Here is a 21762-nt window from a genome sequence, read left to right on the forward strand (position 1 = left end):
AGGGCACGAACCCGTGTCTCCCGCATCAGCAGGCGGACTCTCAACCACTGCGCCACCAGGGAAGCCCTCTTCCTTTCTTTTGGTCCCAGGCTGATGAGAGCAGCCAGCTGTAGCTGTTGGGAATGTTGGGGAGTAGAGGAAATCAACCTCTTTTCCCCCTGGGCCCCTTTCCTAGTGCTTTGTTTCATAGCCCCCAATGTTAAAGTCGATCAAACTGTGCCAACGGGGCTGCAGGTGTGTGAGCGTCACTTGTGAGTGTCCGTGGCCCTCTGGCTCATGTGTGTGCGCTACAGTGAGTGTGTGTGAGGGATGAAGGGGCTGTTGCTGGATGTGTGGGTGTGTGTGTGCATGTATTTGTACTTCTCTGTGTATGCGTGCAGTGTACGTACTCTCCGATATAAATGTTGGTATGCTTCCTAAACATTTGGTGAACTCACGTACTTATGAATGCATACCCGAAGGACCAGCTGCAGAGCTTGCAGGGCCCAGCCCGCAATGAAAATGCTGGGCCTCTTGTTCAAAAATTATTAAGAATTTCAAGACAGAGACAGCTGAGCATTAAACCAGGTGTGCGTCCTCCTGAGTGCACGCCCTGTGTGGTTGCACGGATCTCAGACCCATGGAGCTGGTCGTGTATATGAGTGAGTGTGCTGTTTGTGTGTGTGTGTGCGCTTGCGCCGGGCGGGGAGGGTCGGGGGGGGCAGTGTTAGGGGTTGAGGGGGTATGGGCTGGGCATGAAATCTGAGCTCTTTCCTTGCAACTCCCAGGCCAGGCCCCTCCTCAGCTGGGGTCTATCAAAGGAAAGGTGTGTGTTTTATTTTTGGCGCTTTGGCCGCCTGCTCCCACAGTGCCCCAGGAGGCTTTTGTTTTACTGTCTTTGTTGGATGGGTGACAAGCACTTCCCTCCACCTGCTGCCAAGGTGGCCCCACCAGGAACCACAGCTGGGGGTGGGGCAGCTTCCTCTACCCCCTCACCCACCCACTCTGCACCTCTTCCAGGCATCAGCGTGCCCAGAGCCCTGCTGGCTGACCCCACCCATTTAGTCCAGCTCCCTCATCTCACAGCTAAGGAGACAGACGCCCAGAGAGGGGAGACGACCTGCCAGTGTCGCCCAGTGAGCCTCCCAAGCGTACAGCCCTGCAGGATTAGCCTGTGGAGGAAGTCTGTGGGGAAAGCAGGGCCCAGAGGAGACAAGGGGAGACAAAGCTCACAGGGAGCAGCAAAGACCTGGCTGCTGCCCAGCTGTGGGGTTACACCCCTTTGGGCAGAGTGGGCTGTGTCTTTGTCATTTGATTCTCCCTCTTCCTGGGTCAGTGCTCTGCATCCACTGTGTTGGAGGTACTCAGCACAATGACTGGAACAAAATAGGGGCTCTGTATATATTTGGTGACGAATAAAGAGCTATTTAGTTGGTCAGTATAGTGGAGTGGCAAGAGTGCGGGCTTGGAAGGCCAGCTAGAACTGGTTGAATTCACTTAGTAGCTTTATCACATGGTAGCTGTGTGACATTGACAAAGTTGCTTAACCTCTCTGAGCCTCAGTTTCCTCTTCTGTAAAATGGAACTCGAGTTGGGTTGTGGTGAGGATTAAATGGGATAAGATGTGATGCTTAGTACAGTGTGTAGCACATGATAAAATCCTAATAAGGTCGTCGTTATTCTTGCCAGCTGCGTTACCTCAGGTAAGTTACACAAGTTCTCTAAGCCTCAGTTTCCTCACCTGTTGTCGTAAGGATTCAGCAGGAGGCGGTGTACCTAGCACAGTCCTGGCACATCATAGGCACACGGTACATGTGAGCCCGTCTCCCCTCCTATGATAGGCCCCCCTCCCCTCCCTCGAGGTCTCTTCCACCCCAAGGCTCCGTGTTTCCTGCAATCACTTGCATGACCCTCCCCTCCTCCACTCACTGTCACCCAGGCTCTGTCTGAGTCTCCCAGAGTCACAAGCTCCAAGTAGTCCATGGCCTCCCCAGGTTTGGGGGTAAGGGGACCTGGGTGGAGGTGGGGTAACTACGAGGGAGGCTGGGGGCTGAGCAGGTGTAGCTCTTGGACAGCTATCAGAGCTCTGCCCTTGACGGGATTGGAGGATTCAAGGTGGGTCTTGCTCTGGGAGGTGCAGGCAGAGGGGTGTGTCTGTGAACCGCACAGGTCCCATCCTTCTCCCTGCTCCCCTTTCCCTGGACTCCCGAGTCCAGAGGTTGCCAGCAGCACTGCATGGGCAGGTGAGCATCCCTGAAACGGAGGTGAGCAGAGCAGGTGGAAAGAGGGGCGGTGCCTGGGGAGTCAGCTGTCAGGGAGGATGGGCAGCAGGCCACAGGTGGTGCCACCGTGGGTGATTCTTTTGTTTGTTTGTTTTGCGGTACGCGGGCCTCTCACTGTTGTGGCCTCTCCCGTTGCGGAGCACAGGCTCCGGACGCGCAGGCTCAGCGGCCATGGCTCACGGGCCCAGCCGCTCCGCGGCATGTGGGATCTTCCCGGACCGGGGCACGAACCCGCGTCCCTTGCATCGGCAGGCGGACTCTCAACCACCGCGCCACCAGGGAAGCCCTGTGGGTGACTCTTGGTGCCCGGCTTGACCACAGGCCTTTGGCCACACCCCCCTAACACCCGCAGCCGGGGAAGAAGAACACACCCTTCAGCCTTTGCATGTCATCGCGTTCCTGCTCGGCACTGAGTGAGGTTTGCATAAACCATACAAGATAAATGTGCACCGTTCCCAGGCCTCTTTGTAAACATTGCGAAAGAGTTTGGGGGCATTTCATCTGCGGCATCTGTTGAACTTCACAATGTCAGATATTTACTTAGAACAATGATCAGCTTTTCTGTCCTAAGCAAGTTCTGACCCAGGCTCTGGAGGACTCTGGGACCAGATGAGTTTCCTCACCTGCCCTCTTGCCCTCTTGCTGTCTGACCTTGGGACCTACTGGCCCGAGAGGGAATGGGGCCTTCAGCACCGGGCAGGGCCTACCCCCCACCCTGCCCTGAAGGGAGATGTTTATTTACCCAGAGATGAGAACCCAGAGGCCACACTGTGTAGTGGTCACTGTGACGCATAGAACAGCCCAGCAAGTGAATTCCCTGGGGTTGATGAACAATAGACAAAAATAAGGTTTTATCCACCTTCAAAGTGAACGTGGGAGGGAGGGAACTGACAGCCACGGAGAAGTCTGAATTGAGACACATACACGGAGGCTCTGCACACACACAGAAGAGCCCGAGGGAGAATTCACATCCCCTCACATCTGAGTTTGGATGAGACCAGTTTGATTCATTCGTTAGTCTAAAGCTGCGCTGGCTGGTGAGCGGGGGCTGTGACTCTTCTCTGCAGCAGACCCCTTGTCTGTGTCTCTTTCTGGGCCTGAGACAAGACAAATGACAAATGACAGGGTGTGGTGATGGTGTGGGGTTGGGGTGTGTGTGTGGCTTGTGTGTCTGTACATGCTTGTGTGTGTGTGTGTGTGTGTGTGTGTGTGAGATGAAACTTCTACTTCCTGCAGTGCCTCTCCCATGGGATGGGGGCTAGGAGGGCTGACAGGGTTGCTCTTTTGAGTTAAGGGAGTGATCCCCCCCTCCTTTTCTCCCTGGGGTTTTTCTACAGACTCAGACCAAGGACACTGGGCCATTTCTACCCCCCTCCTGGCAAAGAAGGCCGTGGGCCCCCCTGTCTCTAAGACTAATATAGCCCCTTCCTCCCCACCTGAGATTGGGAGATCCTGGGGAAATGTGGGCACGGTGTGTGTGTGTGTGTGTGTGTGTGTGTGTGTGTGTGTGTGTGTGTGTGTGTGTGTAGGTGGCGACATCTTTCTACACACTGAGAATACTCTCCAAGTCTGGCCCCCAGCTGTGTCAGCCTTAGGACCCACCCCTCCCCTCCTTCCCCTGCCTCTTCGGCTTCCCACTCAGAGTTGCTCCCTCCCCATCTCATGGGCCTTAACCCCCACCCCCAGAGGCCAGTTTTTCTCCGTCCAACTGTTCACCCTCAACACAGAAATGCAACTGAGAACCTAACTCCCAGAGAGGATCCTTTCTTAAAAAAGATCAGTTGCCTGATTTCCTTTGGACCTGCTACCATATTTCTTTTGCATGTCATTTTCCCCGGCCCAATGTCAAGGACGGGAACCACTGAAGGTGGGGAGGGAAGGTTCTCTTTAAGGAGAACAAGGACAAGAGGGACAGTGCCTGCCAGAGAAGAGCTGGATGGTCTGGGATGAGGCTGGTGTGTGCCAGGGTGGATGTGTGCAAGTGAGTGTGGGAGGGCTGGGGCAGGAGCTCTAGATGGAAGCTCGGGAACCAGGGTTCAAGTTTTAGCATTGCCTAGAGCTCGTGGAAGACCTCAGGCAAGTCACTTCCCTCTCTGAGCCTCAGTTGACTCACCTGTACAATGGGAGGGAAGCAGAGACTAATTCAAAAGTTGCTCTCCAGCTTAAAACACAGGAAGCTCAGCTCAGTGCTCTGTGATGACCTAGATGGGTGGAATTGGTGGAGGGGAGGTGGGAGGGAGGTCCAAGAGGGAGGGGAGATATGTATACATAGAGCTGATTCACTTCACTGTACGGCAGAATCTAACACAACAGTGTAAAGCAATTATTCTCCAATAAAAAAAAATTGTATGGGGATGGAAATGAATTTGGTTTCCTTGTTGGCTAGCAACTTTTTTAAGGCTACCGTTTATTAAACATCTTAATGATTACCAACAACACTTTTGTAAGGATTTCTAAGCATTTTGCGTATAGGAATTCATTTACTCCTCACAGCAATCCTAGGAGGTAGGTACTATCATCATCGCCATTATACAGATTAGGAAACCGAGGCACAGAGAGACTAAGTAACCGGCCCAGGTGGTGCAGCTGAGATTCAAACCAGGCAGCCTGCCTGCAGAATCTGTGCGCCTCGCACTGCACTCAACATTCCAGGCCTTGTGCTAGATGTTTGCCAGATCATCTCCGTTTTGCAGTTGAGAAATCTGAGACTCAGAGCAGTCGAGCAACAGCTGAAGGTTACACAGCTGGGAAGCAGCAGAGATGAGATTCCAAGTCGGCCGGGCTCCAGAGCCTCTGCTCTCCCCCTCCCGCCTCCTGCAGTCCTGCCAGATCCTTAGGCCCCCAAAGCAAGTTTATCCATTATCCCCATGTTGCAATGTCTCTTTAGGCAAGTCAGTTCCTCCCCCTGGACCTCAGTTTCCCCAACTAGAGAATGAGTTGGGGGTGGGACCAGCTGATCTTTGAGGTTCCTTGCAGCTCCACTAGTCCATCGTTCTAGAGATGTGGGCCTTTTGGCTACAAGGGCAGATTTGTAGCCTGAGGTTATATAGCCTGGGGAGGAAGAGGGGACGAGGGGCTGGTGATGGAAAGAAGGGGAAATTTGGAGGGCCCATGGCGCCATGCACCCGGGAAGGTGGGCCGGTTGTATGAGGCAGATGAGAGAGAGAGAGAGAGAGAGAGGCCCCGGGGGCTCCCCAGTGAGTCTCTTCCTTCTTCCCAGGGCTCCCCCAAGCTCAGGGTAGGCACGTGACAGCACTGGGCAAGGGAGCAAGGGCCGGGCCAGCAGTGAGCCAAGGTCAGAGCTTCTGAGATACAGCACTTCGGGGAATGAACATTGCTGGGGGTTTTGTAAATACTTGGAGGTGTCCAGTTATTATAGAAAAATGCATTTGAAGCTGAGGTGGCATGTTTGTGTGGTTGGCCCGGCGTCCTGTTCATAACTGCTCTGTTACATCCCTCCCTTCAGGAACGAAGGAGGAGGATCGTCTTCCCATCTGTAAGCTTATTAGGATGTGCATACCAGCAGTCCCCACAGCCACACACACCGGGCACGTTCCCCACAGGGCCCCAGTCATTCTGGGGTCACCCCTCGCGCCCCACGGCTCGTGCACACCCCATGAGCAGCTGCACCTATTAATGTGAAAGTGGCTGCAGGTGCCACGTGCCAGCCTCACCCTTCTCAGGGCGCTGGTTCCCCGCTTGAGCCCAGTGCCTCCTGGGGAGGAGGGTAATGCAATGTGCTCCTGAGATGAGGGAATGGGCTTCATTTTCAGGCGGGCTCCATTTTCAGTGACGCTCTTTTCACTTCAGAAAATGGATGGAATCACCTTTTCCTGAGTGTCTCAGCTCCCTCCCACCTCCAGACCCTGAGCTATGGCAGTGCTGGGCCCTTCAGAAACCTCCTCTTACATCACAGGTTGGACTAACCTCTCTGGCTTGGACAAGGCAGGGACTGGGCAGGCATCAGGGCACCCAGTGACATGGATCCTGGGCCTGTGGTGGGGACAGTGGCTGTTCCTCCATCCCTGCCCCTCCGGGATGGGTGTCCACACCACAGAAGGCCATTGCCGCAATAGTGGCCAGGGAGGGTCAAGGGCAGACCTAGCTCTTAAGCATCCAGCAGAGGGTGCAGCCTATCACACAGGTCCCATCCCAAGCCCCCTGGATCCAGGATGCCGTGGTAGATGGGTGTCAGGGAGAGGCCCTCCCTCTAAACACCAGTTTTGGGAGCCCAGGGGCACTGACCAAGGGTCATGGGCTCCAGTTCCAGACTGAGTTGGGACAGATGAACAGGACAGTGTGTAAATGCTGCTAAGGGTCAGGGAGAGTTCCCAGCCATAGAGGTTAAAGAGACAACTTGGTTCTTTGCAAAGCTCAGCTCTGACCGTGTCTCTGGGTCACTGCTGACCTCACAGGCTTGGGTCCCGTCCTGTGAGCTCCAGAAGGGTGTTTGCAAGCTGGACACCCTGCCTTTCTCCTCTTCCTGCCTTGTTCAGCCTCCTGGGCCTGTGTCATTGGAAGGGCTCAGAGCATAGCTCAGCAGACCTCGTGGCTCTGAGCATCTCTGAACAACGAGGCCTGGGGGAGGAAAGGGATGGGGGTGGTCAGCTGGGGCGTGGGGTTTGCAAAACAAGAACACACTCGTTTGCCATTTACCAAGAATTTTTTTCCCTTTCTTTTCAAGCTGTTGTTTCCTCAAGGGAAAACTTTTATTTGTGTATGAGTAAAATGTGCTCTCTTGATGAATTGAAAGCAGAACAGGACGAGAGATTTTTGTCCCCGTGGCAAAGAACAAAGAAGGAGCTCATTGGCTGGCGGCAGCCAGCGTCGTCCCCACCCCTGGCCCCTAAACTTTCTCCCTGCCTTCTCCCCCCTTCCTAGCAGAGCTGAGACCTGAGAAGGGCCAGCCACGCGTCATCACTGCCCCAGCGCCCTGGCTGGGAAAATGGCTGTGGCCAGGCCTGGCCTGCGGGAAACACCACACCCCTTCGGCGTGGAGAGCCTGAGGAAAGGTGCTGGTGAGGGGCCATGGAGGCTGCCGTTTCTTGCTGGCTCGGGTGACAGGAGAAAAGAGAGATAGATGGAGGGGGGGATTCAGAGCGTTAGTTTGACCCACTGGCATCCCTCTTCCCCTGCACAGGTGAGAAGTTGCCCCAGTGTCTCTGGTCTTGAGGACAAAGCCTTGCTTTCTGGAAGCCCTCACCCTGAGTCTCAGGGAGGACTTCTTTCTAGAAGATTGACGGGAACGATGGCCAGGCCCCTTCCACCACCCTAGATCTCACCGACGCCTGCCCTTTCACTCCAGGAGGTGTGAACCGTTTCCTGACTTTCGCCTCTCGTTTCGGGTTTGGGGGACAACGGTCTTGGTTTTGGAGTGTTGCAGGATCTGGGATAGCTTATCAACCACGTCTCTTTGCAACCTTGGTTGAGGTAGCTAGCTAGGGTTGGGCTTCATCTGTCTTCTGTGGCTTGGGTTTTCACCACGAGATAAACCTCGATGGCCAGAACGGCCTTTCCCTCAGCAGCTGTTGGGTCATCTGTCCCCAGTCTGAGGGGCCCCGGGAGAGGTCCCTCTAGTCCAGGCAGAGGAGCCTCCTACGGGGAGAAGGTGGTGGTGGTCTCAGCCTCCACGCTCATGGAGGACCGCCGGGCGTGCCGGCAGGCAGACCACTGCCGGAGCTGCTCCTGGCTGAGGCAGCCTAGGTCCTTGAAGAGCTTGAAGAGGTCGCTGCGGAACTTGACGCCGATGAAGGCGTACAAGAAAGGGTTGACGCAGCAGCGGATGCAGGCCAGGCTGTAGGTGACGTCGTAGGCGATGTTGAGCTGCTTGCTGAGTTTGCAGCTGGTGCCGCTGGTGATGTTGAAGTTGGCCACCGTCTGGGCCAGGACCACCCCGTTGTAGGGCAGCTGGAAGGCTACGAAGACCACGACCACGGCAATGATCACCTTGATGGCCTTGTTGCGCTCAAAGTTGCGTGCCTGGAGCAGGGTGCGGACGATGAGGAGGTAGCAGAAGCTCATGGCCACCAGGGGGATCAGAAAGCCTACCACCATCTGGGCCACCTGGACGGTGATCAGGGCCTCCACGTGCTCGGTGACGAGGGAGCACCGCAGCGCTTGCTCACTGCTGCTCTTCTGGATGCCGCTGTACAGCAGCTCTGGGGTGGCAAGCACCACGGCCAGCAGCCAGATGCCCACGCAGGAGAGCTTGCTGATGAGAAGGACGCGGGCACGGTGGCGGTGGGCCGAGACGGCCTGGACGATGGCGACATAGCGGTCGATGCTGATACACAGAAGCAGAAGCATGCCGCTGAAGAAGCTTATCTTGTAGATGCCAAAGATGAGCTTGCAAACGTGGACCCCGAAGACCCAGGACCTGGCCGCGCTGTACGCCCAGAAGGGAAGGGTCAGGAGGAAGAGGATGTCCGCCATGGCCAGGTTGAGCAGGTAGGTATCGGTCATGGTCTTGAGCCTCTTGAAATAGATGTAGGTCAACATGACCAGCCCGTTGCCCAGCAGGCCCGTGAAGCAAATGATGGAGTACATGACCGGGAGGAACCAGGCTTTAAAGCTCCGCACGTCCTTCTTGAAGCACACGGACTCGTACAGCGTGTAGTCCACAGTGGTGTTGTCTCCCATGTAATCGTCCGTGACCTCATCCTGGCACAGGCATACCTGTGGGGAAGGAACACAGTCCAGCTTAGCTGAGTGGGTCTAAATCTCACCGCTGTGGGATTGGCCAGAGCAGTGGGGTCAAGGTGCAGTTAGCATCACCTGCAAATTCTCGGACCCCGTCTGAGACCCACTGAACCAGAATCTCAGGGGCTGGGGCCTAGGAATCTGTTTTTCTAAACTCTCCAGGTGACTCTTTCATTTGAAATCAGTGCTTCTCATATTTTAACACGCACGTGAACTCGGGGATCTTGTTCAGATGATTTAGTATGCTGGGGTGGAGCCTGGGATTCTGCCTTTCTAATAAGGAGCAAGTGTCTGATTTTGCTAACTCTTCTGAGAGACTTGACCTTACAGGTGTTAACGGCGGACTAGAAATAGTCTGGGCTTTGGGGCCAAATGAGGCTTGGGCTTGTTAAATACACTTCGTTCTCCCTAAGACTCAGTTTTCTCATCTGTGAAATGGAGATGAATACTATCTCCTCCGTGTGGTTGCTGGGAGGGTCCTAACTCGATGCTGGCATCATTTTGCCTCCGTGGAGGTTTTATTTTGCCCGTTGGAAACTCCAGGAAAGTGGGATCGTGTGTCTTTCTTTTTGAGCCTCCTTTGGAACCTGGTAGAAAGAACTTTCCAGGGGAGGGGGCCTACAAAAATACCCCAGTTTTTGAGGGAAAATCCACTTGGGCTAAGGTTGAGGAGGGCCCAGAGTGAGAAGAGAGGAAGGCAAAGCTCCATTAAGAGGCCAGAAAGCCCTGGTTTGGGGCAAGCTTCCGTGATCATGGGTGGTGAGTGACTCGAGGACTTATGGATCCCTGCGGCCCGGGGCAGGGCACAGCACCCAGCATGAGGCAGAAACTCAGGTGATGCAGGCCCAAGTGGATGGCGGGGCCACGGCCTCAGCTGTGACTGAGTCCTCTCGGGCCCAGGAAGGAAGCACAGCCCTGTCTCCACCCTCCCTCCATCCTCGAACCCTCTCCCCCCACCTCTCTCCTCTTTCTTCCTTGCTGTATCTTCTGGCAGATCCCAGTCAGCAGGGCTCAGCTGCTCAGGGATTTTTTTTTTAGCCTATCTGCGGGGCAGGGTGAAGGTTCAGGCAGCCCGCTGTGATTTTATCAATGAAGGAGGGCACTCGGGCTGGCTAAGCTGTGCAGGGCTGGGAGCTGGGCTGGAAGGCTGCCTCAGGAAGCTCCTGGTCCCTCCTCTGGGAATGGGGCCCCGGGCAGCACGACATGATGGATTTTCGTGCAAATTGGGGAACTGGAGGGAGTGTAGAGATGAGGAAAAGGGGGCTCTCGGAGAAGCGATGTGGTTGTTCAAGGTTGTTCAGCCAGAAGGGGAACCCAGACTCCTGACTTCCCTGTATCCTGTCTCTTTCTCACTTCCAAATTCTAGATTCATCACTATTCTGCTTGGCGACAGGGTGAGGACCAAATCATGTCCAGGAGCTTTTCTTTGGGCATTGCTATCTCGAGAAGAAAAGTCAGTGGCAACCACTTTTTTCTCTTCTGGGCACGATTGCAGCCTGGGAGGCCTGGAAGAGGCTGACTGCCCTTGGCCGCCCAGGATAATACCCAAGGCCTCAGGTCCAGGGTTCCTGGACATAAGGGGGCTCTGGGCCTTGGAGGGCAGTATATACCCAGCCTCTGTGAGCTGTGCTTCCCACCACCCCGTTCTGCCTTCTCTTTCCCTGCTTAGTATCCGCCCCCTGTACCGGGGCCACCAGGCTTGATGTGTCTCTGCAGCCCAAAGCCCCACCACATCCTGCCCCATCTGAGCCAACCCCATCCCCTCAAGTAAAGAGAAGGATGAGCCCAGCTGTCCCTTATCCCCTCCCCAACCTTCCAGACCCTCCGGAGTCCTGGAAACAGGGGAGAGAGAGAGGAGGGAGTGGTGCTGGGGAAGGGCGCCAAGCTGTGGGCTACAGCCCAAGCTCCAGGGGGGCCTCTGGGATGGGGTTTTGGGAACAGTGCCCAACTTGGGGCCTGCCTCTGGCCGGAGCTCCTGGAAAGCTGCCCCTTTGGCCTCCAGACCTGGGGAAGAGCCAAATTCTGAAGCGCTGCCTCTCCAGCTCCTACCTCAGCGCCCCCCCCCCCCTTCCCCCTGCAAGAGAGCTCCCAACCCCAGCAAATGGGGGAGAGTCGACTTCACGAGTTAGTTTCTTCTAACTCTGGCACTTGATTGGGGCAGATTTTCTGTCTCCACAGCTGGGATTGAGATGCTGAAACCTGTAAACTGGAGATCTTTGCTCCTACAGAGTTCTGGGCCCCTCGGAAGGATGTGCTCCCATCCTTCCCACCAGTGAGGCTCAGGCCAGTCTCTTTATTTCACAGAAGGGAACTGGGGCTTCGAGGGGAGCCTTTGGCTGGAGGGTGGGGGAGGGAGACAGGTTTGGGGTGATAGGATAGTTACCAGCCGCCAGGCCACGGGTTCTTTTCTCAGTTCACATATGAAGATTTACATGTGTGGGTGTGGCCACATGTGTGCCAAACCCAGTAACCTCACAGCCTTTGCTTTTTACAAAGCAAAGAACTCTCTCCAAGAACTCAGGAGTCCACCTGTCTCCCGGATGGGGATATTGGAAGTGCGGTGGGGAAGGTGGGGTGGGGAACTTGCTTTCTCCCATGTTTTAATTGAAATGGAGTAAAGGAATGTTGGAGAACATCCGTGGCTTTCTAGGGTCACTCAGCAGATGGAGGGGTGGGTGGCCATCAGCTTAATGAATGACAAATTTATGTCTGGGTCTAATACTTTCCGGCAGATGCCCAGCTTCTCCACCAGAACCCGGGGCTTGGGCTTCAGAAGGACCAGGCTTGGGGAGGGGCGTATGGGAGAGGGAACGGAGCTTTCCTTGATGGGACACCTACCTGGAAAATGACGAGGAGGGCCACCACCAGCACGCTCTTCATTGGCTTCCCTGCAGGAGACAAGGTGAGACAGTTATTGCTTGGCAGGGATGGCTCTTTGTTATGACAAAAAGCCACAGAGCCGGGGGGGCTTCCATCACGTTCTCTAGACACCATGTTTGAGAAAATGAGAACCAGACTGTGCCTTGAAGCACCTGGCCAGCTGCCCAGCCTCCCTGTCCTCACCTCCTCTTCCTCCTCCCCTCCATAAGGGGTCCCAGAAAGGAGAGGGATCGGAATGCAGGGCAGCACCTCCCCTCTTCTTGGCTCTTCAGGGCCTCTTCTGCAATTGGAAAGTCCATCCTGGCCCAGACCACCCCTCAAAGCTGAATGGCAGGCTGAGGCCCCAGATTCTCACAAGGCCTGATGTGAGCCATGGCTGCTCAGTCCTGCTTTGTGGCTGAGCCGAGGGCTGGACCTGGAACTTATTTTCTCCAAAGGCTGAGGAGGGGGGGGTCACAGTTCACAGGGTGATTTATATAGAAGTCGTATCTCACTTAACCGTCTGGGAGCTGTGCCCTCTTCACCTTTGTAGCCCTCCTTCCCCTCACTGGACTAGACCCCAGGAGAGAGTCAGTAACTGTGATGCCAGGAATGAGTACAAGGCAGGACTTGTTGGTCCACCGCACCTCCAGTCTCAGGAGGGTCAGTAGACAAATGCTTGGGACCCTGCTTCTAGCACCTTCTGGAGGCTGGGGGCCTCCCTCCAGCAAACACGGGATTCTGCTTCCTAGAGGCAACAACAGCACAGGCCCAGCGAGTCTGTGTGCTTGGCCACAGCGCCACCTGCTGGAAATTTTATGGCACGACACCCAAATTGCCATTGTGCTCCAGGGAGCGTGCCTAGGGCAGGGATTCTGGGCTTGGGGGAGACTTAGGGGAAGGAAGAAGGGCATCGAGCCACGTAAATAAACAGGCATTTCTCCCAAGTTATACTGAACGCTACTGCTAGCTGCATCTTCCTAAAGCGTAGCTCTGATGCCGACCCCCACTCTGCCCTCTTCCTAAATTAGGACCTCTCTACCCAGCCCCAAGGACCTCTCTACCCAGCCCTAAGGATGACGCCCTGATGCTGAGCGTGGCAGTTAAGCCCTCCACTGTCTACTTGAACCTGCCTTTCTAGTTGTGTCTTCTATTTCTGGGGACAGGCATCCACCGTCCCATCGTCCCCAGCTTGCACCCGAGTATTTGCAGTCCTGGGTGGGAACGGATCTCTGTACAACATCACGGCTCCCCTCTCTCATCCCCCTTCCTTGCCAAATTAACCCGTGAGCCCCTGAGCTTGAGTCCACATCTCTACCCTTAAGCACACTCTTTTCATGGTCCAGTGAGCTGCCCATCCTCCATTGACTCATCTTGATGTGAAGCGCTCGAGGTTTCTTTAAACACATACACGTCTTTCGGTTACTCTAGAGAAAGCCCGCTCTGACTGTCAGTGGAACTGAGAAACCTCAAGGTTTTGATGTCACAACGGTGAAATACGAGGAGTTGTGTTTCTAGTTCACTCCATCAACCCCCTTTCCTGGCCCCGTCTCAGTCCTTTTGCCATTGGCTGGGGGAGGGGTAAGGAGTGGGGGTTGGAGGGTGTGTGTAGGTGAGGTTTCCTTCCGGGTGTGTTGGAGAGGGTCGTCGAGCAGGGATCTTCTAGGACCAGAATAGGTCGTTTTCAAGAAAGGTGACCAGACAGGAACTTAGGGGAACTCAGGCGTGTGGCAGAGGCCGCGTGGTCAACAACCTTGACTCAATTTACTTCTGTCTGTTACAAAGTCATAAAGTAACTCGCCTTGGGTGGCAGCTTGAGTGGGACCAGAGAAGTTGGGAATCTCAGGGACGGAGGAGTGGTTGACTTATGTGTTGGGTATTTTCTGAGTTCTTGAGTTTCTAGTAATGATCACAACGAAAAGGAAATTCCCTAGAACTCCAACCTTAGCTGCCAGTGAGAGAAACTAGAGATTAGTAACTTTCCCAGAGTCACACAAGCATCTGGTAGTGGAGCTGGGCTTTGAATCCATCTAATTTCAGAAACCACACTCCTAAATGCTCTTCCATGCTGCCTCTCAGGTTTTATGTTCCTCTCCCTCCTAACATCCTGTGAGTTACCCCTTGTGAGTCTCATTCCATATTCCAGAAAATAGGGGCTCAGAGACATTAGGTCACTTGTCTGAGGTCACACAGCTGCTAAGAGATGGAGCTGAGATTTCTGAATGAGCTCTCATTACTTCATTTCTGTTGAGGCTGCTGTGTATAGGGACCTCTGTGGAGCATAAAGGGAATCCTCACTCTCCTCCATCCCATTGGAGGAGAGTGAGGATTGGCCACCCAGTTCTGCTGCTTCCATTACCTAACATCTCAGATCTGGCCCCCCTTCTACCCCAACATAAGACTTTGCTGCCACGGAGCTCCTCTGAAACACAAATCACGTTATGTAACTCACATAATTGAAAAAGAAAAAAAATCTTCACTGGCTCCCCATTGCTTTCAGCAAAAAACCCAAATTTTTAGCAGTGCCACATGGAATCTTAAGGATTGGCCCTTGCCTGTCCCTCCTGACTCCCTTTCTCCCTTCCTCCTTGGCACGGCCAGGTTCTTTTTTTTTTTTTTTTTTGAGCTACGTGGGCCTCTCACTGTCGTGGCCTCTCCCATTGCGGAGCACAGGCCCCGGACGCGCAGGCTGAGTGGCCATGGCTCACGGGCCCAGACGCTCCACGGCATGTGGGATCTTCCCAGACCGGGGCACGCACCCGCGTCCCCTGCATCGGCAGGCGGACTCTCAACCACTGCGCCACCAGGGAAGCCCACGGCCAGGTTCTTTACACCCTCCTCAACTTGCTTCTTTCTTGTCCCTATTAGCTTTTGTCAGAGCTGACCAGCTGGGAGCCTGCAGGCTGAGTCCCCAGGATATTCTGTTTGGCTACATGGAGTTTGCAAAAAATTGGATTTGGATACCTTTAGGTGGGGCTTGTACCCTCTGAATCACTTCACTGCCCTCCACTACATCTACTCCCATTCCCTCATTTACAATTGAGCCATTGAGTTTGCTATCCCTGCCACATCCTGGGCCCCTTGCTCCTTGTTTTCTGGTTTGATAACTCCTACACGTCCTTCAAAACCCAACTTAAATGCTCCCCTGACTCACATTCATTGTTCATTTCTTTAGATATCACAATCACACTGCTCTTAGCCCATTAGCACTCTCTCTCCCTCTCTTGCAGTGGCTTATTGACATATGTGTCTCTCCCCCACCAGAATCGGTCCTGCCTGAATTCCTCCATCAATGGCAGTTGACTGAAAGCACCAAGCAAAGAGGAGAGATTTCCCAACAGCTCCCCCAGGCTGCAGGGTTCCCCTCCTCCTCAGCCAGGCTCCCCAAAGGCCAGGAGGGATTGGCCCTGACTTTCTTTAGCATCCCCATCTGCCCCCATCTCTGGCCGAGCTGTGAGAGATGAGTATCTTAACAGCTCATTTTTCTCTTCTCTGCTTTGGAAAATTCTAACCAAAGTCTTAGGCCCCATTTCTTGAAGATGGGGACGGTGTCTTGGGGCTGCTCATTCAAATCATGAAAAAGGCCAACTCAGCCCGGGTTCGGCGATTTCATTTTGTGTAATGGAAACTTTGCCCCTCACCCACCTTGGGCTCCCTGCTGGGCTGACAAAGAGAGAGAGAAACAGATCCTTCGTGGCCCACCCATCCTACCAACGGCCCCGGAGTCTGATCTGAGCAAAATGTCTCAGTGGTGTCCCCTCCTACCAGTATTTAGGGCTTGGCCAGCCATTGGGGCTTTCTTGGATTGAGTGAAGCAGTAAGAACATCCCTTTTCCTGCACCAGAGGTTTCCTGCATTAAAGGGACCTCCCTCCCTGCATTGACACCTGTGAGTCTAGCACCCCCAAACCTAGTCCTGGGAGGAGACACCCCTGCCCCGTGCTGTGCTGGGGCTGCTCTCATGGGCTCATTGAGCCCGTGGTGTACATCTCTCTCCGACTCTGTGCTCAGTCATTTCATGACTTGAAATCGGCTGACGGCTTGAAGGCAGCTATGGTGGAAGAATTTACACTATAGAAATTGGCAAGCACTACATATCAGAGTCTTTTCGGGGGAGCCGGTTCTCTAGGCTTTACCAGCGCACCACAGGGACCTGCTTGGTTTCCTTCACAGAAGTCAAACCGAGAGGCAGGATTGGGGTCTCCAGGGGATGACGGCTGGATTCTGGGACTGTGGTTAGTGGGGCTGGTTGTCTGGGGAGTGGGATTAGACGGCAGGCTGCTGGGAGGAGAGGAAGTTGGAAGAGATTTTTAAAAACTAAAATCAGAGTTATTGATGCCATTCATTCATTCACTCATTCATTCCACAAGCATCTTCTGCTCATACCCGCAAAGCACCTGGGAATCAGAGGTGCAAGAATCAGACCCTGGCTTCCAGGAGTTCTCAGTCGGTGTGTGGGACGGCCACTTTAGCCCTTTAACAGCTGTCTGCTGGGTCCACCAGCAAACAGTTCCGGGTGGGTGGAAAAAGCAGACATGAAGGCAAGCGGCTGTGGTGTGGTGGGTCGGGTTGTGAGGACAGCAGAGGGTGAACGGGAACCTTCACTTTTTAAAGCCAACCCCTTGCGGCTTTGAGGCTGCCGTGGTGCTTTGTTTGCTGGTGAGAACAAGCAGTCCAGGTACCCGGCCTTCGTAGCCTCAGCTGGGTCTGACGCCTCAGCTGAGATTTCTAAATGGGGTGTCTGGCGCTAGATAAACACCCCCAGAACCTCCTCGGGGCTTCCCTTGGACTCCCTCTGGGTAAGGCCTCTCTAGACCAGAGGATGGACTTTTGAAAGGGATGAATCATCTTCCTGGGTAGAAAAAGTGATGAAGTGAGGCTGGGGGCCGTGCTGGAGGCCCTGGCTGTGACTTCTCCCAGATGAAGGCTCCTTGTGGTTTCATTAAGTGTTGCCCACCCAACACTGAACCAGCAGGAGGCAACAGCTTGCCCGTGGGATGTGCAGCAAAGAGACAATAAGCACAGCTTGCATTGCATTGTGTGTAGTGTCATTTACACAATGCTCTCACCGTTAACCTGCTCCTTGTTATAAACTTAAAAGAGCAGACATTCTCCTCCCTGTTTAGCCTGGGAGAAAGGTGGGAATCGGAGGGCGAGTGGAGGGTCCAGAGCCCTCCAAGGAGAATTTTCCCTGATGAAAGAGGTCCCTGAGAACCTCCCCCATCACCCCAGGCTGAGACAGAACAGGCGCTGTCTAGATTTTCACCAACCCCAGCCCTGCCGCCTTCTGCAGTCGCTACTGTTCTTGAAAGATGGGACCCCCCCCTTATCTTTCCTGGAATCAATGGTTAGCCCCTTCCCCAGGTCTGAAAGGTGCACTGTCCGTGCCTGGGAGAGCAGGGTGGCATTCTCTGGGAGCAGCTACTGACTCCCAGCAATGTCACCTCATTTCTCTGGGAGGCTCCCCTAGGCCTTCCACCCCCATCCTCCACCCCCATCCTCCATCCTCATCCTCCACCCCCATCCTCCATCCTCATCCTTCACCCCCATCCTCCATCCTTATCCTCCACCCCCATCCTTCACTCCCATCCTCCACCCCCATCCTCCACCCCCATCCTCCACCCCCATCCTCCACCCTCATCCTCCACCTCCATCCTCCATCCTCATCCTCCACCCCCATCCTCCATCCTCATCCTTCACCCCCATCCTCCACCCCCATCCTCCATCCTCATCCTTCACCCCCATCCTCCTCCCCCATCCTCCACCCCCATCCCGCAAAGTCAGTCTGGGTGTCCAAGTGACGCTGGTACTGCTCTCTCTCACACGGCGGAGGCTCACTCACCCAGGTCCATGATACTCTCGGTGGCTGAAACCACACAGGAAGATCGTGCCCGGCCTCTGTCTGGGGAGGAAGTGGTACGAGCCCCTTTTAAGCTCTGAGAGGAACCACCCCCTTCCCTGCCCCTCCCACCCCTGCTCCTCCCTCCAATCTGGCTCCACTAAGGGTCTGGACTCAGGTGCCTCCTGGGACCACAGCCCACTCACCGGCCATAGGATCATGAATCATCGGGTCATTTACATTCAAAAAGCCCCTTGTGCAGACTAGGGGCCCAGCCCAAGGCAGGGGAACAGGGACCATTTATTGATTCGACAAATGTTTATAGCCTAGTACCATGTGCCAGGGAATCAGAGATAAGTGAGAGATGTACCCCCATCCTTCCTTTGCCCTGCTCAGTGTCACAAGGGACTACATTTCCCAAACTACTTTGCCCTCTGGGTAGGTTTGGTCAATGGGAGGCACTGACAGATGATTGAAGGTAGAAGGGGAGGGATGTACCAGGATGTTTCTTTTCTCCTTCTTTCTTTTCTCTTCCCTCACCTCTTCTCTTCCTTTTTTTTTTTTTAAATTTTGTTTTCTTTTTTTTTAAATTTAGTTTTCATTTTATATAGGAGTATAGTTGCTTTACAATGTTGTGTTAGTTTCAGGTGTACAGCAGATGATTCAGTTATACATATACATGCATCCGTTCTTTTTCAGATTCTTTTCCCAGATAGGTTATTATCGAAGACTGAGTTGAGTTCCCTGTGCTATACAGTAGGTCCTTGTTGACTATCTATTTTGTATATAGTAGTATGTATATGTTAATCCCAAACTCCTAGTTTATCCCTCCCCCTGCCTCCACCTTTCCCTTTTGGTAACCATAAGTTTGTTTTTCCTTTCCATTTTTAATGACAACTTTATTGAGTTTTAATTCACAAATAAACTCAACCTTTTAAGGTGTACCAGTCAGTTTTTTGGGGATGTTGTTGTATATTCACAGAGTTGTGCAGCTGTCACCAAAACCAATTTTAGAACATTTTATTTAATTATTTTTTTTTAAGTTTAAAAAAAAATATTTATTTATTTATTTAGGCTGCACTGGGTCTTAGCTGCAACACGTGGGATCTTTGTTGTGGCATGCGGGATCTAGTTCCCCAACCTGGGATCGAACCCAGGCCCCCTGCATTGGGAGTGTGGAGTCTTACCCACTGGACCACCAGGGAAGCCCCTAGAACATTTTAAATCACTCCCCCCTGTAACCCTCTCCTCTTCGTTAGCACGACTCCCCATATCCCCTCCAACCCCACCGCAGCCCCTGGTAACAACAAATCTACTTTCTGTCTTTATAGATTTGCCTATTCTGGACACTTCACATAAATAGAATTATACTATATGTGGCCTTTGTGTCTGACTTCTTTCACTTAGCATAATGTTTTCAAGGTTCTTCCAGGTTGTAGTATATATCAATATTTCATTCCTTTTTATGGTCCAGTAATGTTCCATTGTATGATATCCATACATTCCATTGTATGATATCCATACATCCCATCGTATGATATCCATACATCCCATTGTATGATATCCATACAAACAAAACTCCTTTTGTTTATCCATCATCAGTTAGATATTTGGGTTGTTTCCACTTTTTGGCTATGATGAATAATGCTGATAGGAACATTCATATACAAGTTTTTGTGTGGACATTTGCTTCTTTTTCTCTAGAATACATGCCTAGGAGAAAATTGCCAGTTCATATGGTAACTACATGTTTAACATCTTGAGGAACTGTCAAACTTTTCCCAAAATGGCGTCACCATTTTACATTCCCATCAGCAATGTATGAAGTTTCCACATCCTCAACAAAATTTGTTATTGTCTGTTTTTTTTTTTCCTTTTGATTCTAGCCATCCTAGTGGGTGTTAAGTGGTTTTAATTTGCATTATCCTAATGACTAATGATAAAGAGTACGTTTTCATGTGCTTATTGACCATGTATAAATTTTCTTTGGAGAAATGTCTATTTAAATCCTTTGCCCATTTTTAAATTGGTTTTTTTTAAATTGTTGAGTTGTAAGAGTTTTTTATATATTCTGGATACAAGTCCTTTATCAGATATATGACTTGTAAATATTTTCTCCAATTTTATGGATTACCTTCACTTTATTGATGGTGACCTTTGAAGCACAAAACTTTAAAATTTTGAGGTCAAATTTTTTTCTTTTGTCACTTGTGCTTTTTTGTGTCATATTTAACCATTGCCTAATTCATGTTCATGAAGATTTATTCTTATGTTTTCTTCTAAGAGTTTTATCTCTGACATTTAGCTTTGATTCATTTTGAGTATCGTGCATATTCCCTTCTATTCCTAGTTTGTTGGATTTTGTTAAATGCCTTTTCTATGTCCATTGAATAGATTATTTTTTGTCCTTATTCTAATAAATATGGTGTATAACAGAGATTGATTTTTGTATGTTGAACCAACCTTAAATTCCTGGGATAAATCACTTGGTCATGGTGTATAATCTTTTTCTATACGTTGCTGGATTTGGCGAGGATTTTTGAATCTATATTTAATGTGGATATTGGGCTATAGTTTTATTTTCTTGTGATTATTGTGGTTTTGGTATCAGGGTAACTCTGGTTGAAGGTTTGTCAATTTTGCAGATCTTTTTAATGTACCAACTTCTGGTTTTACTGATTTTCTCTATTTTTTTCCTATTCTCTATTTCACTTATTTCCATTCTACTCTTTGTTATTTCCTTCCTTCTACTTGATTTAGGTTTAGTTTTCTCCTTTTGTTCTGATTTCTTAAGGTAAAACGTTAGGTTCTTTACTTGAGATCTTTCTTCTTTTTTCTAGTATAGGCATTTATAGCTGTAAATTTCTCTCTAAGCACTGCTTCAGCTTCATCCCATAGGTTTTTATATGCTGTGTTTTCATTTTCATTCATCTCAAAGTATTTTCCAACTTCCCTTGTAAATTATTCTTTGACCCATTGGTTATTTAGGAGTGTTTTGTTTAATTTCCACATATTTGTGAATTCCTCAAATTTCCTTCTGGTTTTTTTTTTTTTTTTTTTTTGCGGTACGCGGGCCTCTCACTGTTGTGGCCTCTCCCTTCACGGAGCACAGGCTCGGGACGTGCAGGCCCAGCGGCCATGGCTCACGGGCCCAGCCCCTCCGCGGCATGTGGTATCCTCCTGGACCGGGGCACAAACCCACGTCCCCCGCATCGGCAGGCGGACTCTCAACCACTGCGCCACCAGGGAAGCCCTGTATTGTTCTTTATACCTTTATGAATTCAATATTTCATAATATTTAAAAAATAACAGAAGACAAAATTGTAGTACAATCTAATAAGAGCTAACGCACAGGGGTGGGGTGGGGTGGGGAGGGGCAAGGCCAACATGCCATGGGAGCACATAGAAGGGAGTCCGGAAGGCTATGGAAAAGGTGGCATCTGAGAGGAGCAGGGGTGACTCAGACAGAGGGAGGAAAGTAACGGTGAGAGGTCAGTGGCAAGTGCCAAGGCCAGAAGTCTTGCCTGGCACACTTTGAACATGATGCTCACTTTTTCAGAATCGTTCAATTTGGGAGTTCAGGAATGGGGAGAGCCGCACTGCTTAACTTGGCCTCCTTACAGGGGAGATGCCGCCCGTGGGCCAGGTTTCTGACCTTTGTGACTTGTGCAGTGGTCTGTTTGTGTTTGGCACACGAGATACGTTTTGCTTTGGCTGTGTCTTTGGAGTGAATCTCTGCCTGCTGTTGTCACATGTGAGACAGATGGTGTGCAATGTTTTTCCCATAATTGACTATTCCCCACTACTATACCTGTCCATTTGTCCATCTGTCCACTCACTGGTCCATCCATTCAGCCAGTATCCGTTTACTGAGTATCTACTCTGCCGGGTAGTGGGTCAAGTGCTAGGACTTTGAAGACCCAATAAACCATGGTCAGTTAATGACCAAAGAATGTGTCAATTAATGGAAGACAATGTCTCCACATCTGTGTGGGGCTTTCATGTTTCCAAGCACTTTCTTATATCTTATGACATTCAACTCTCAGGGTTTCTCAGTTTGGTAGGTTTCAGTTTTCTGACAGAGGAAACTGAGACTTCAAAGAGA

The 21762-nt window shown here is 51.8% G+C and overlaps 1 protein-coding gene across 1 annotated transcript; it reads right to left on the minus strand.

Moving 5' to 3' along the window:
* Window positions 1–6908: 6908 nt before the first annotated feature.
* Window positions 6909–17716, minus strand: CCR7 (C-C motif chemokine receptor 7). The gene is made up of 3 exons (XM_059046485.2): window positions 17661–17716; window positions 11799–11848; window positions 6909–8936 (listed from the first exon to the last, which is right to left on the minus strand). The coding sequence occupies exons 1-3, from the start codon at window positions 17668–17670 to the stop codon at window positions 7857–7859; spliced, it is 1140 nt and encodes a 379-aa protein (XP_058902468.1). The 5' UTR covers window positions 17671–17716; the 3' UTR covers window positions 6909–7856.
* Between the last annotated feature and the right edge of the window lie 4046 nt (window positions 17717–21762).

This window comes from Kogia breviceps, chromosome 19, assembly GCF_026419965.1.
Source record: "Kogia breviceps isolate mKogBre1 chromosome 19, mKogBre1 haplotype 1, whole genome shotgun sequence".
Classification (NCBI taxonomy): domain Eukaryota; kingdom Metazoa; phylum Chordata; class Mammalia; order Artiodactyla; family Physeteridae; genus Kogia; species Kogia breviceps.

Bases quoted from the DNA above. Each gene is read 5' to 3' on its own strand.
- CCR7 (XM_059046485.2), bottom strand. The intron at 8,937-11,798 runs GTAGGTGTCCCA...CCTTCCCCACAG, and splicing joins CCCTCCTCGTCATTTTCCAG to GTATGCCTGTGCCAGGATGA.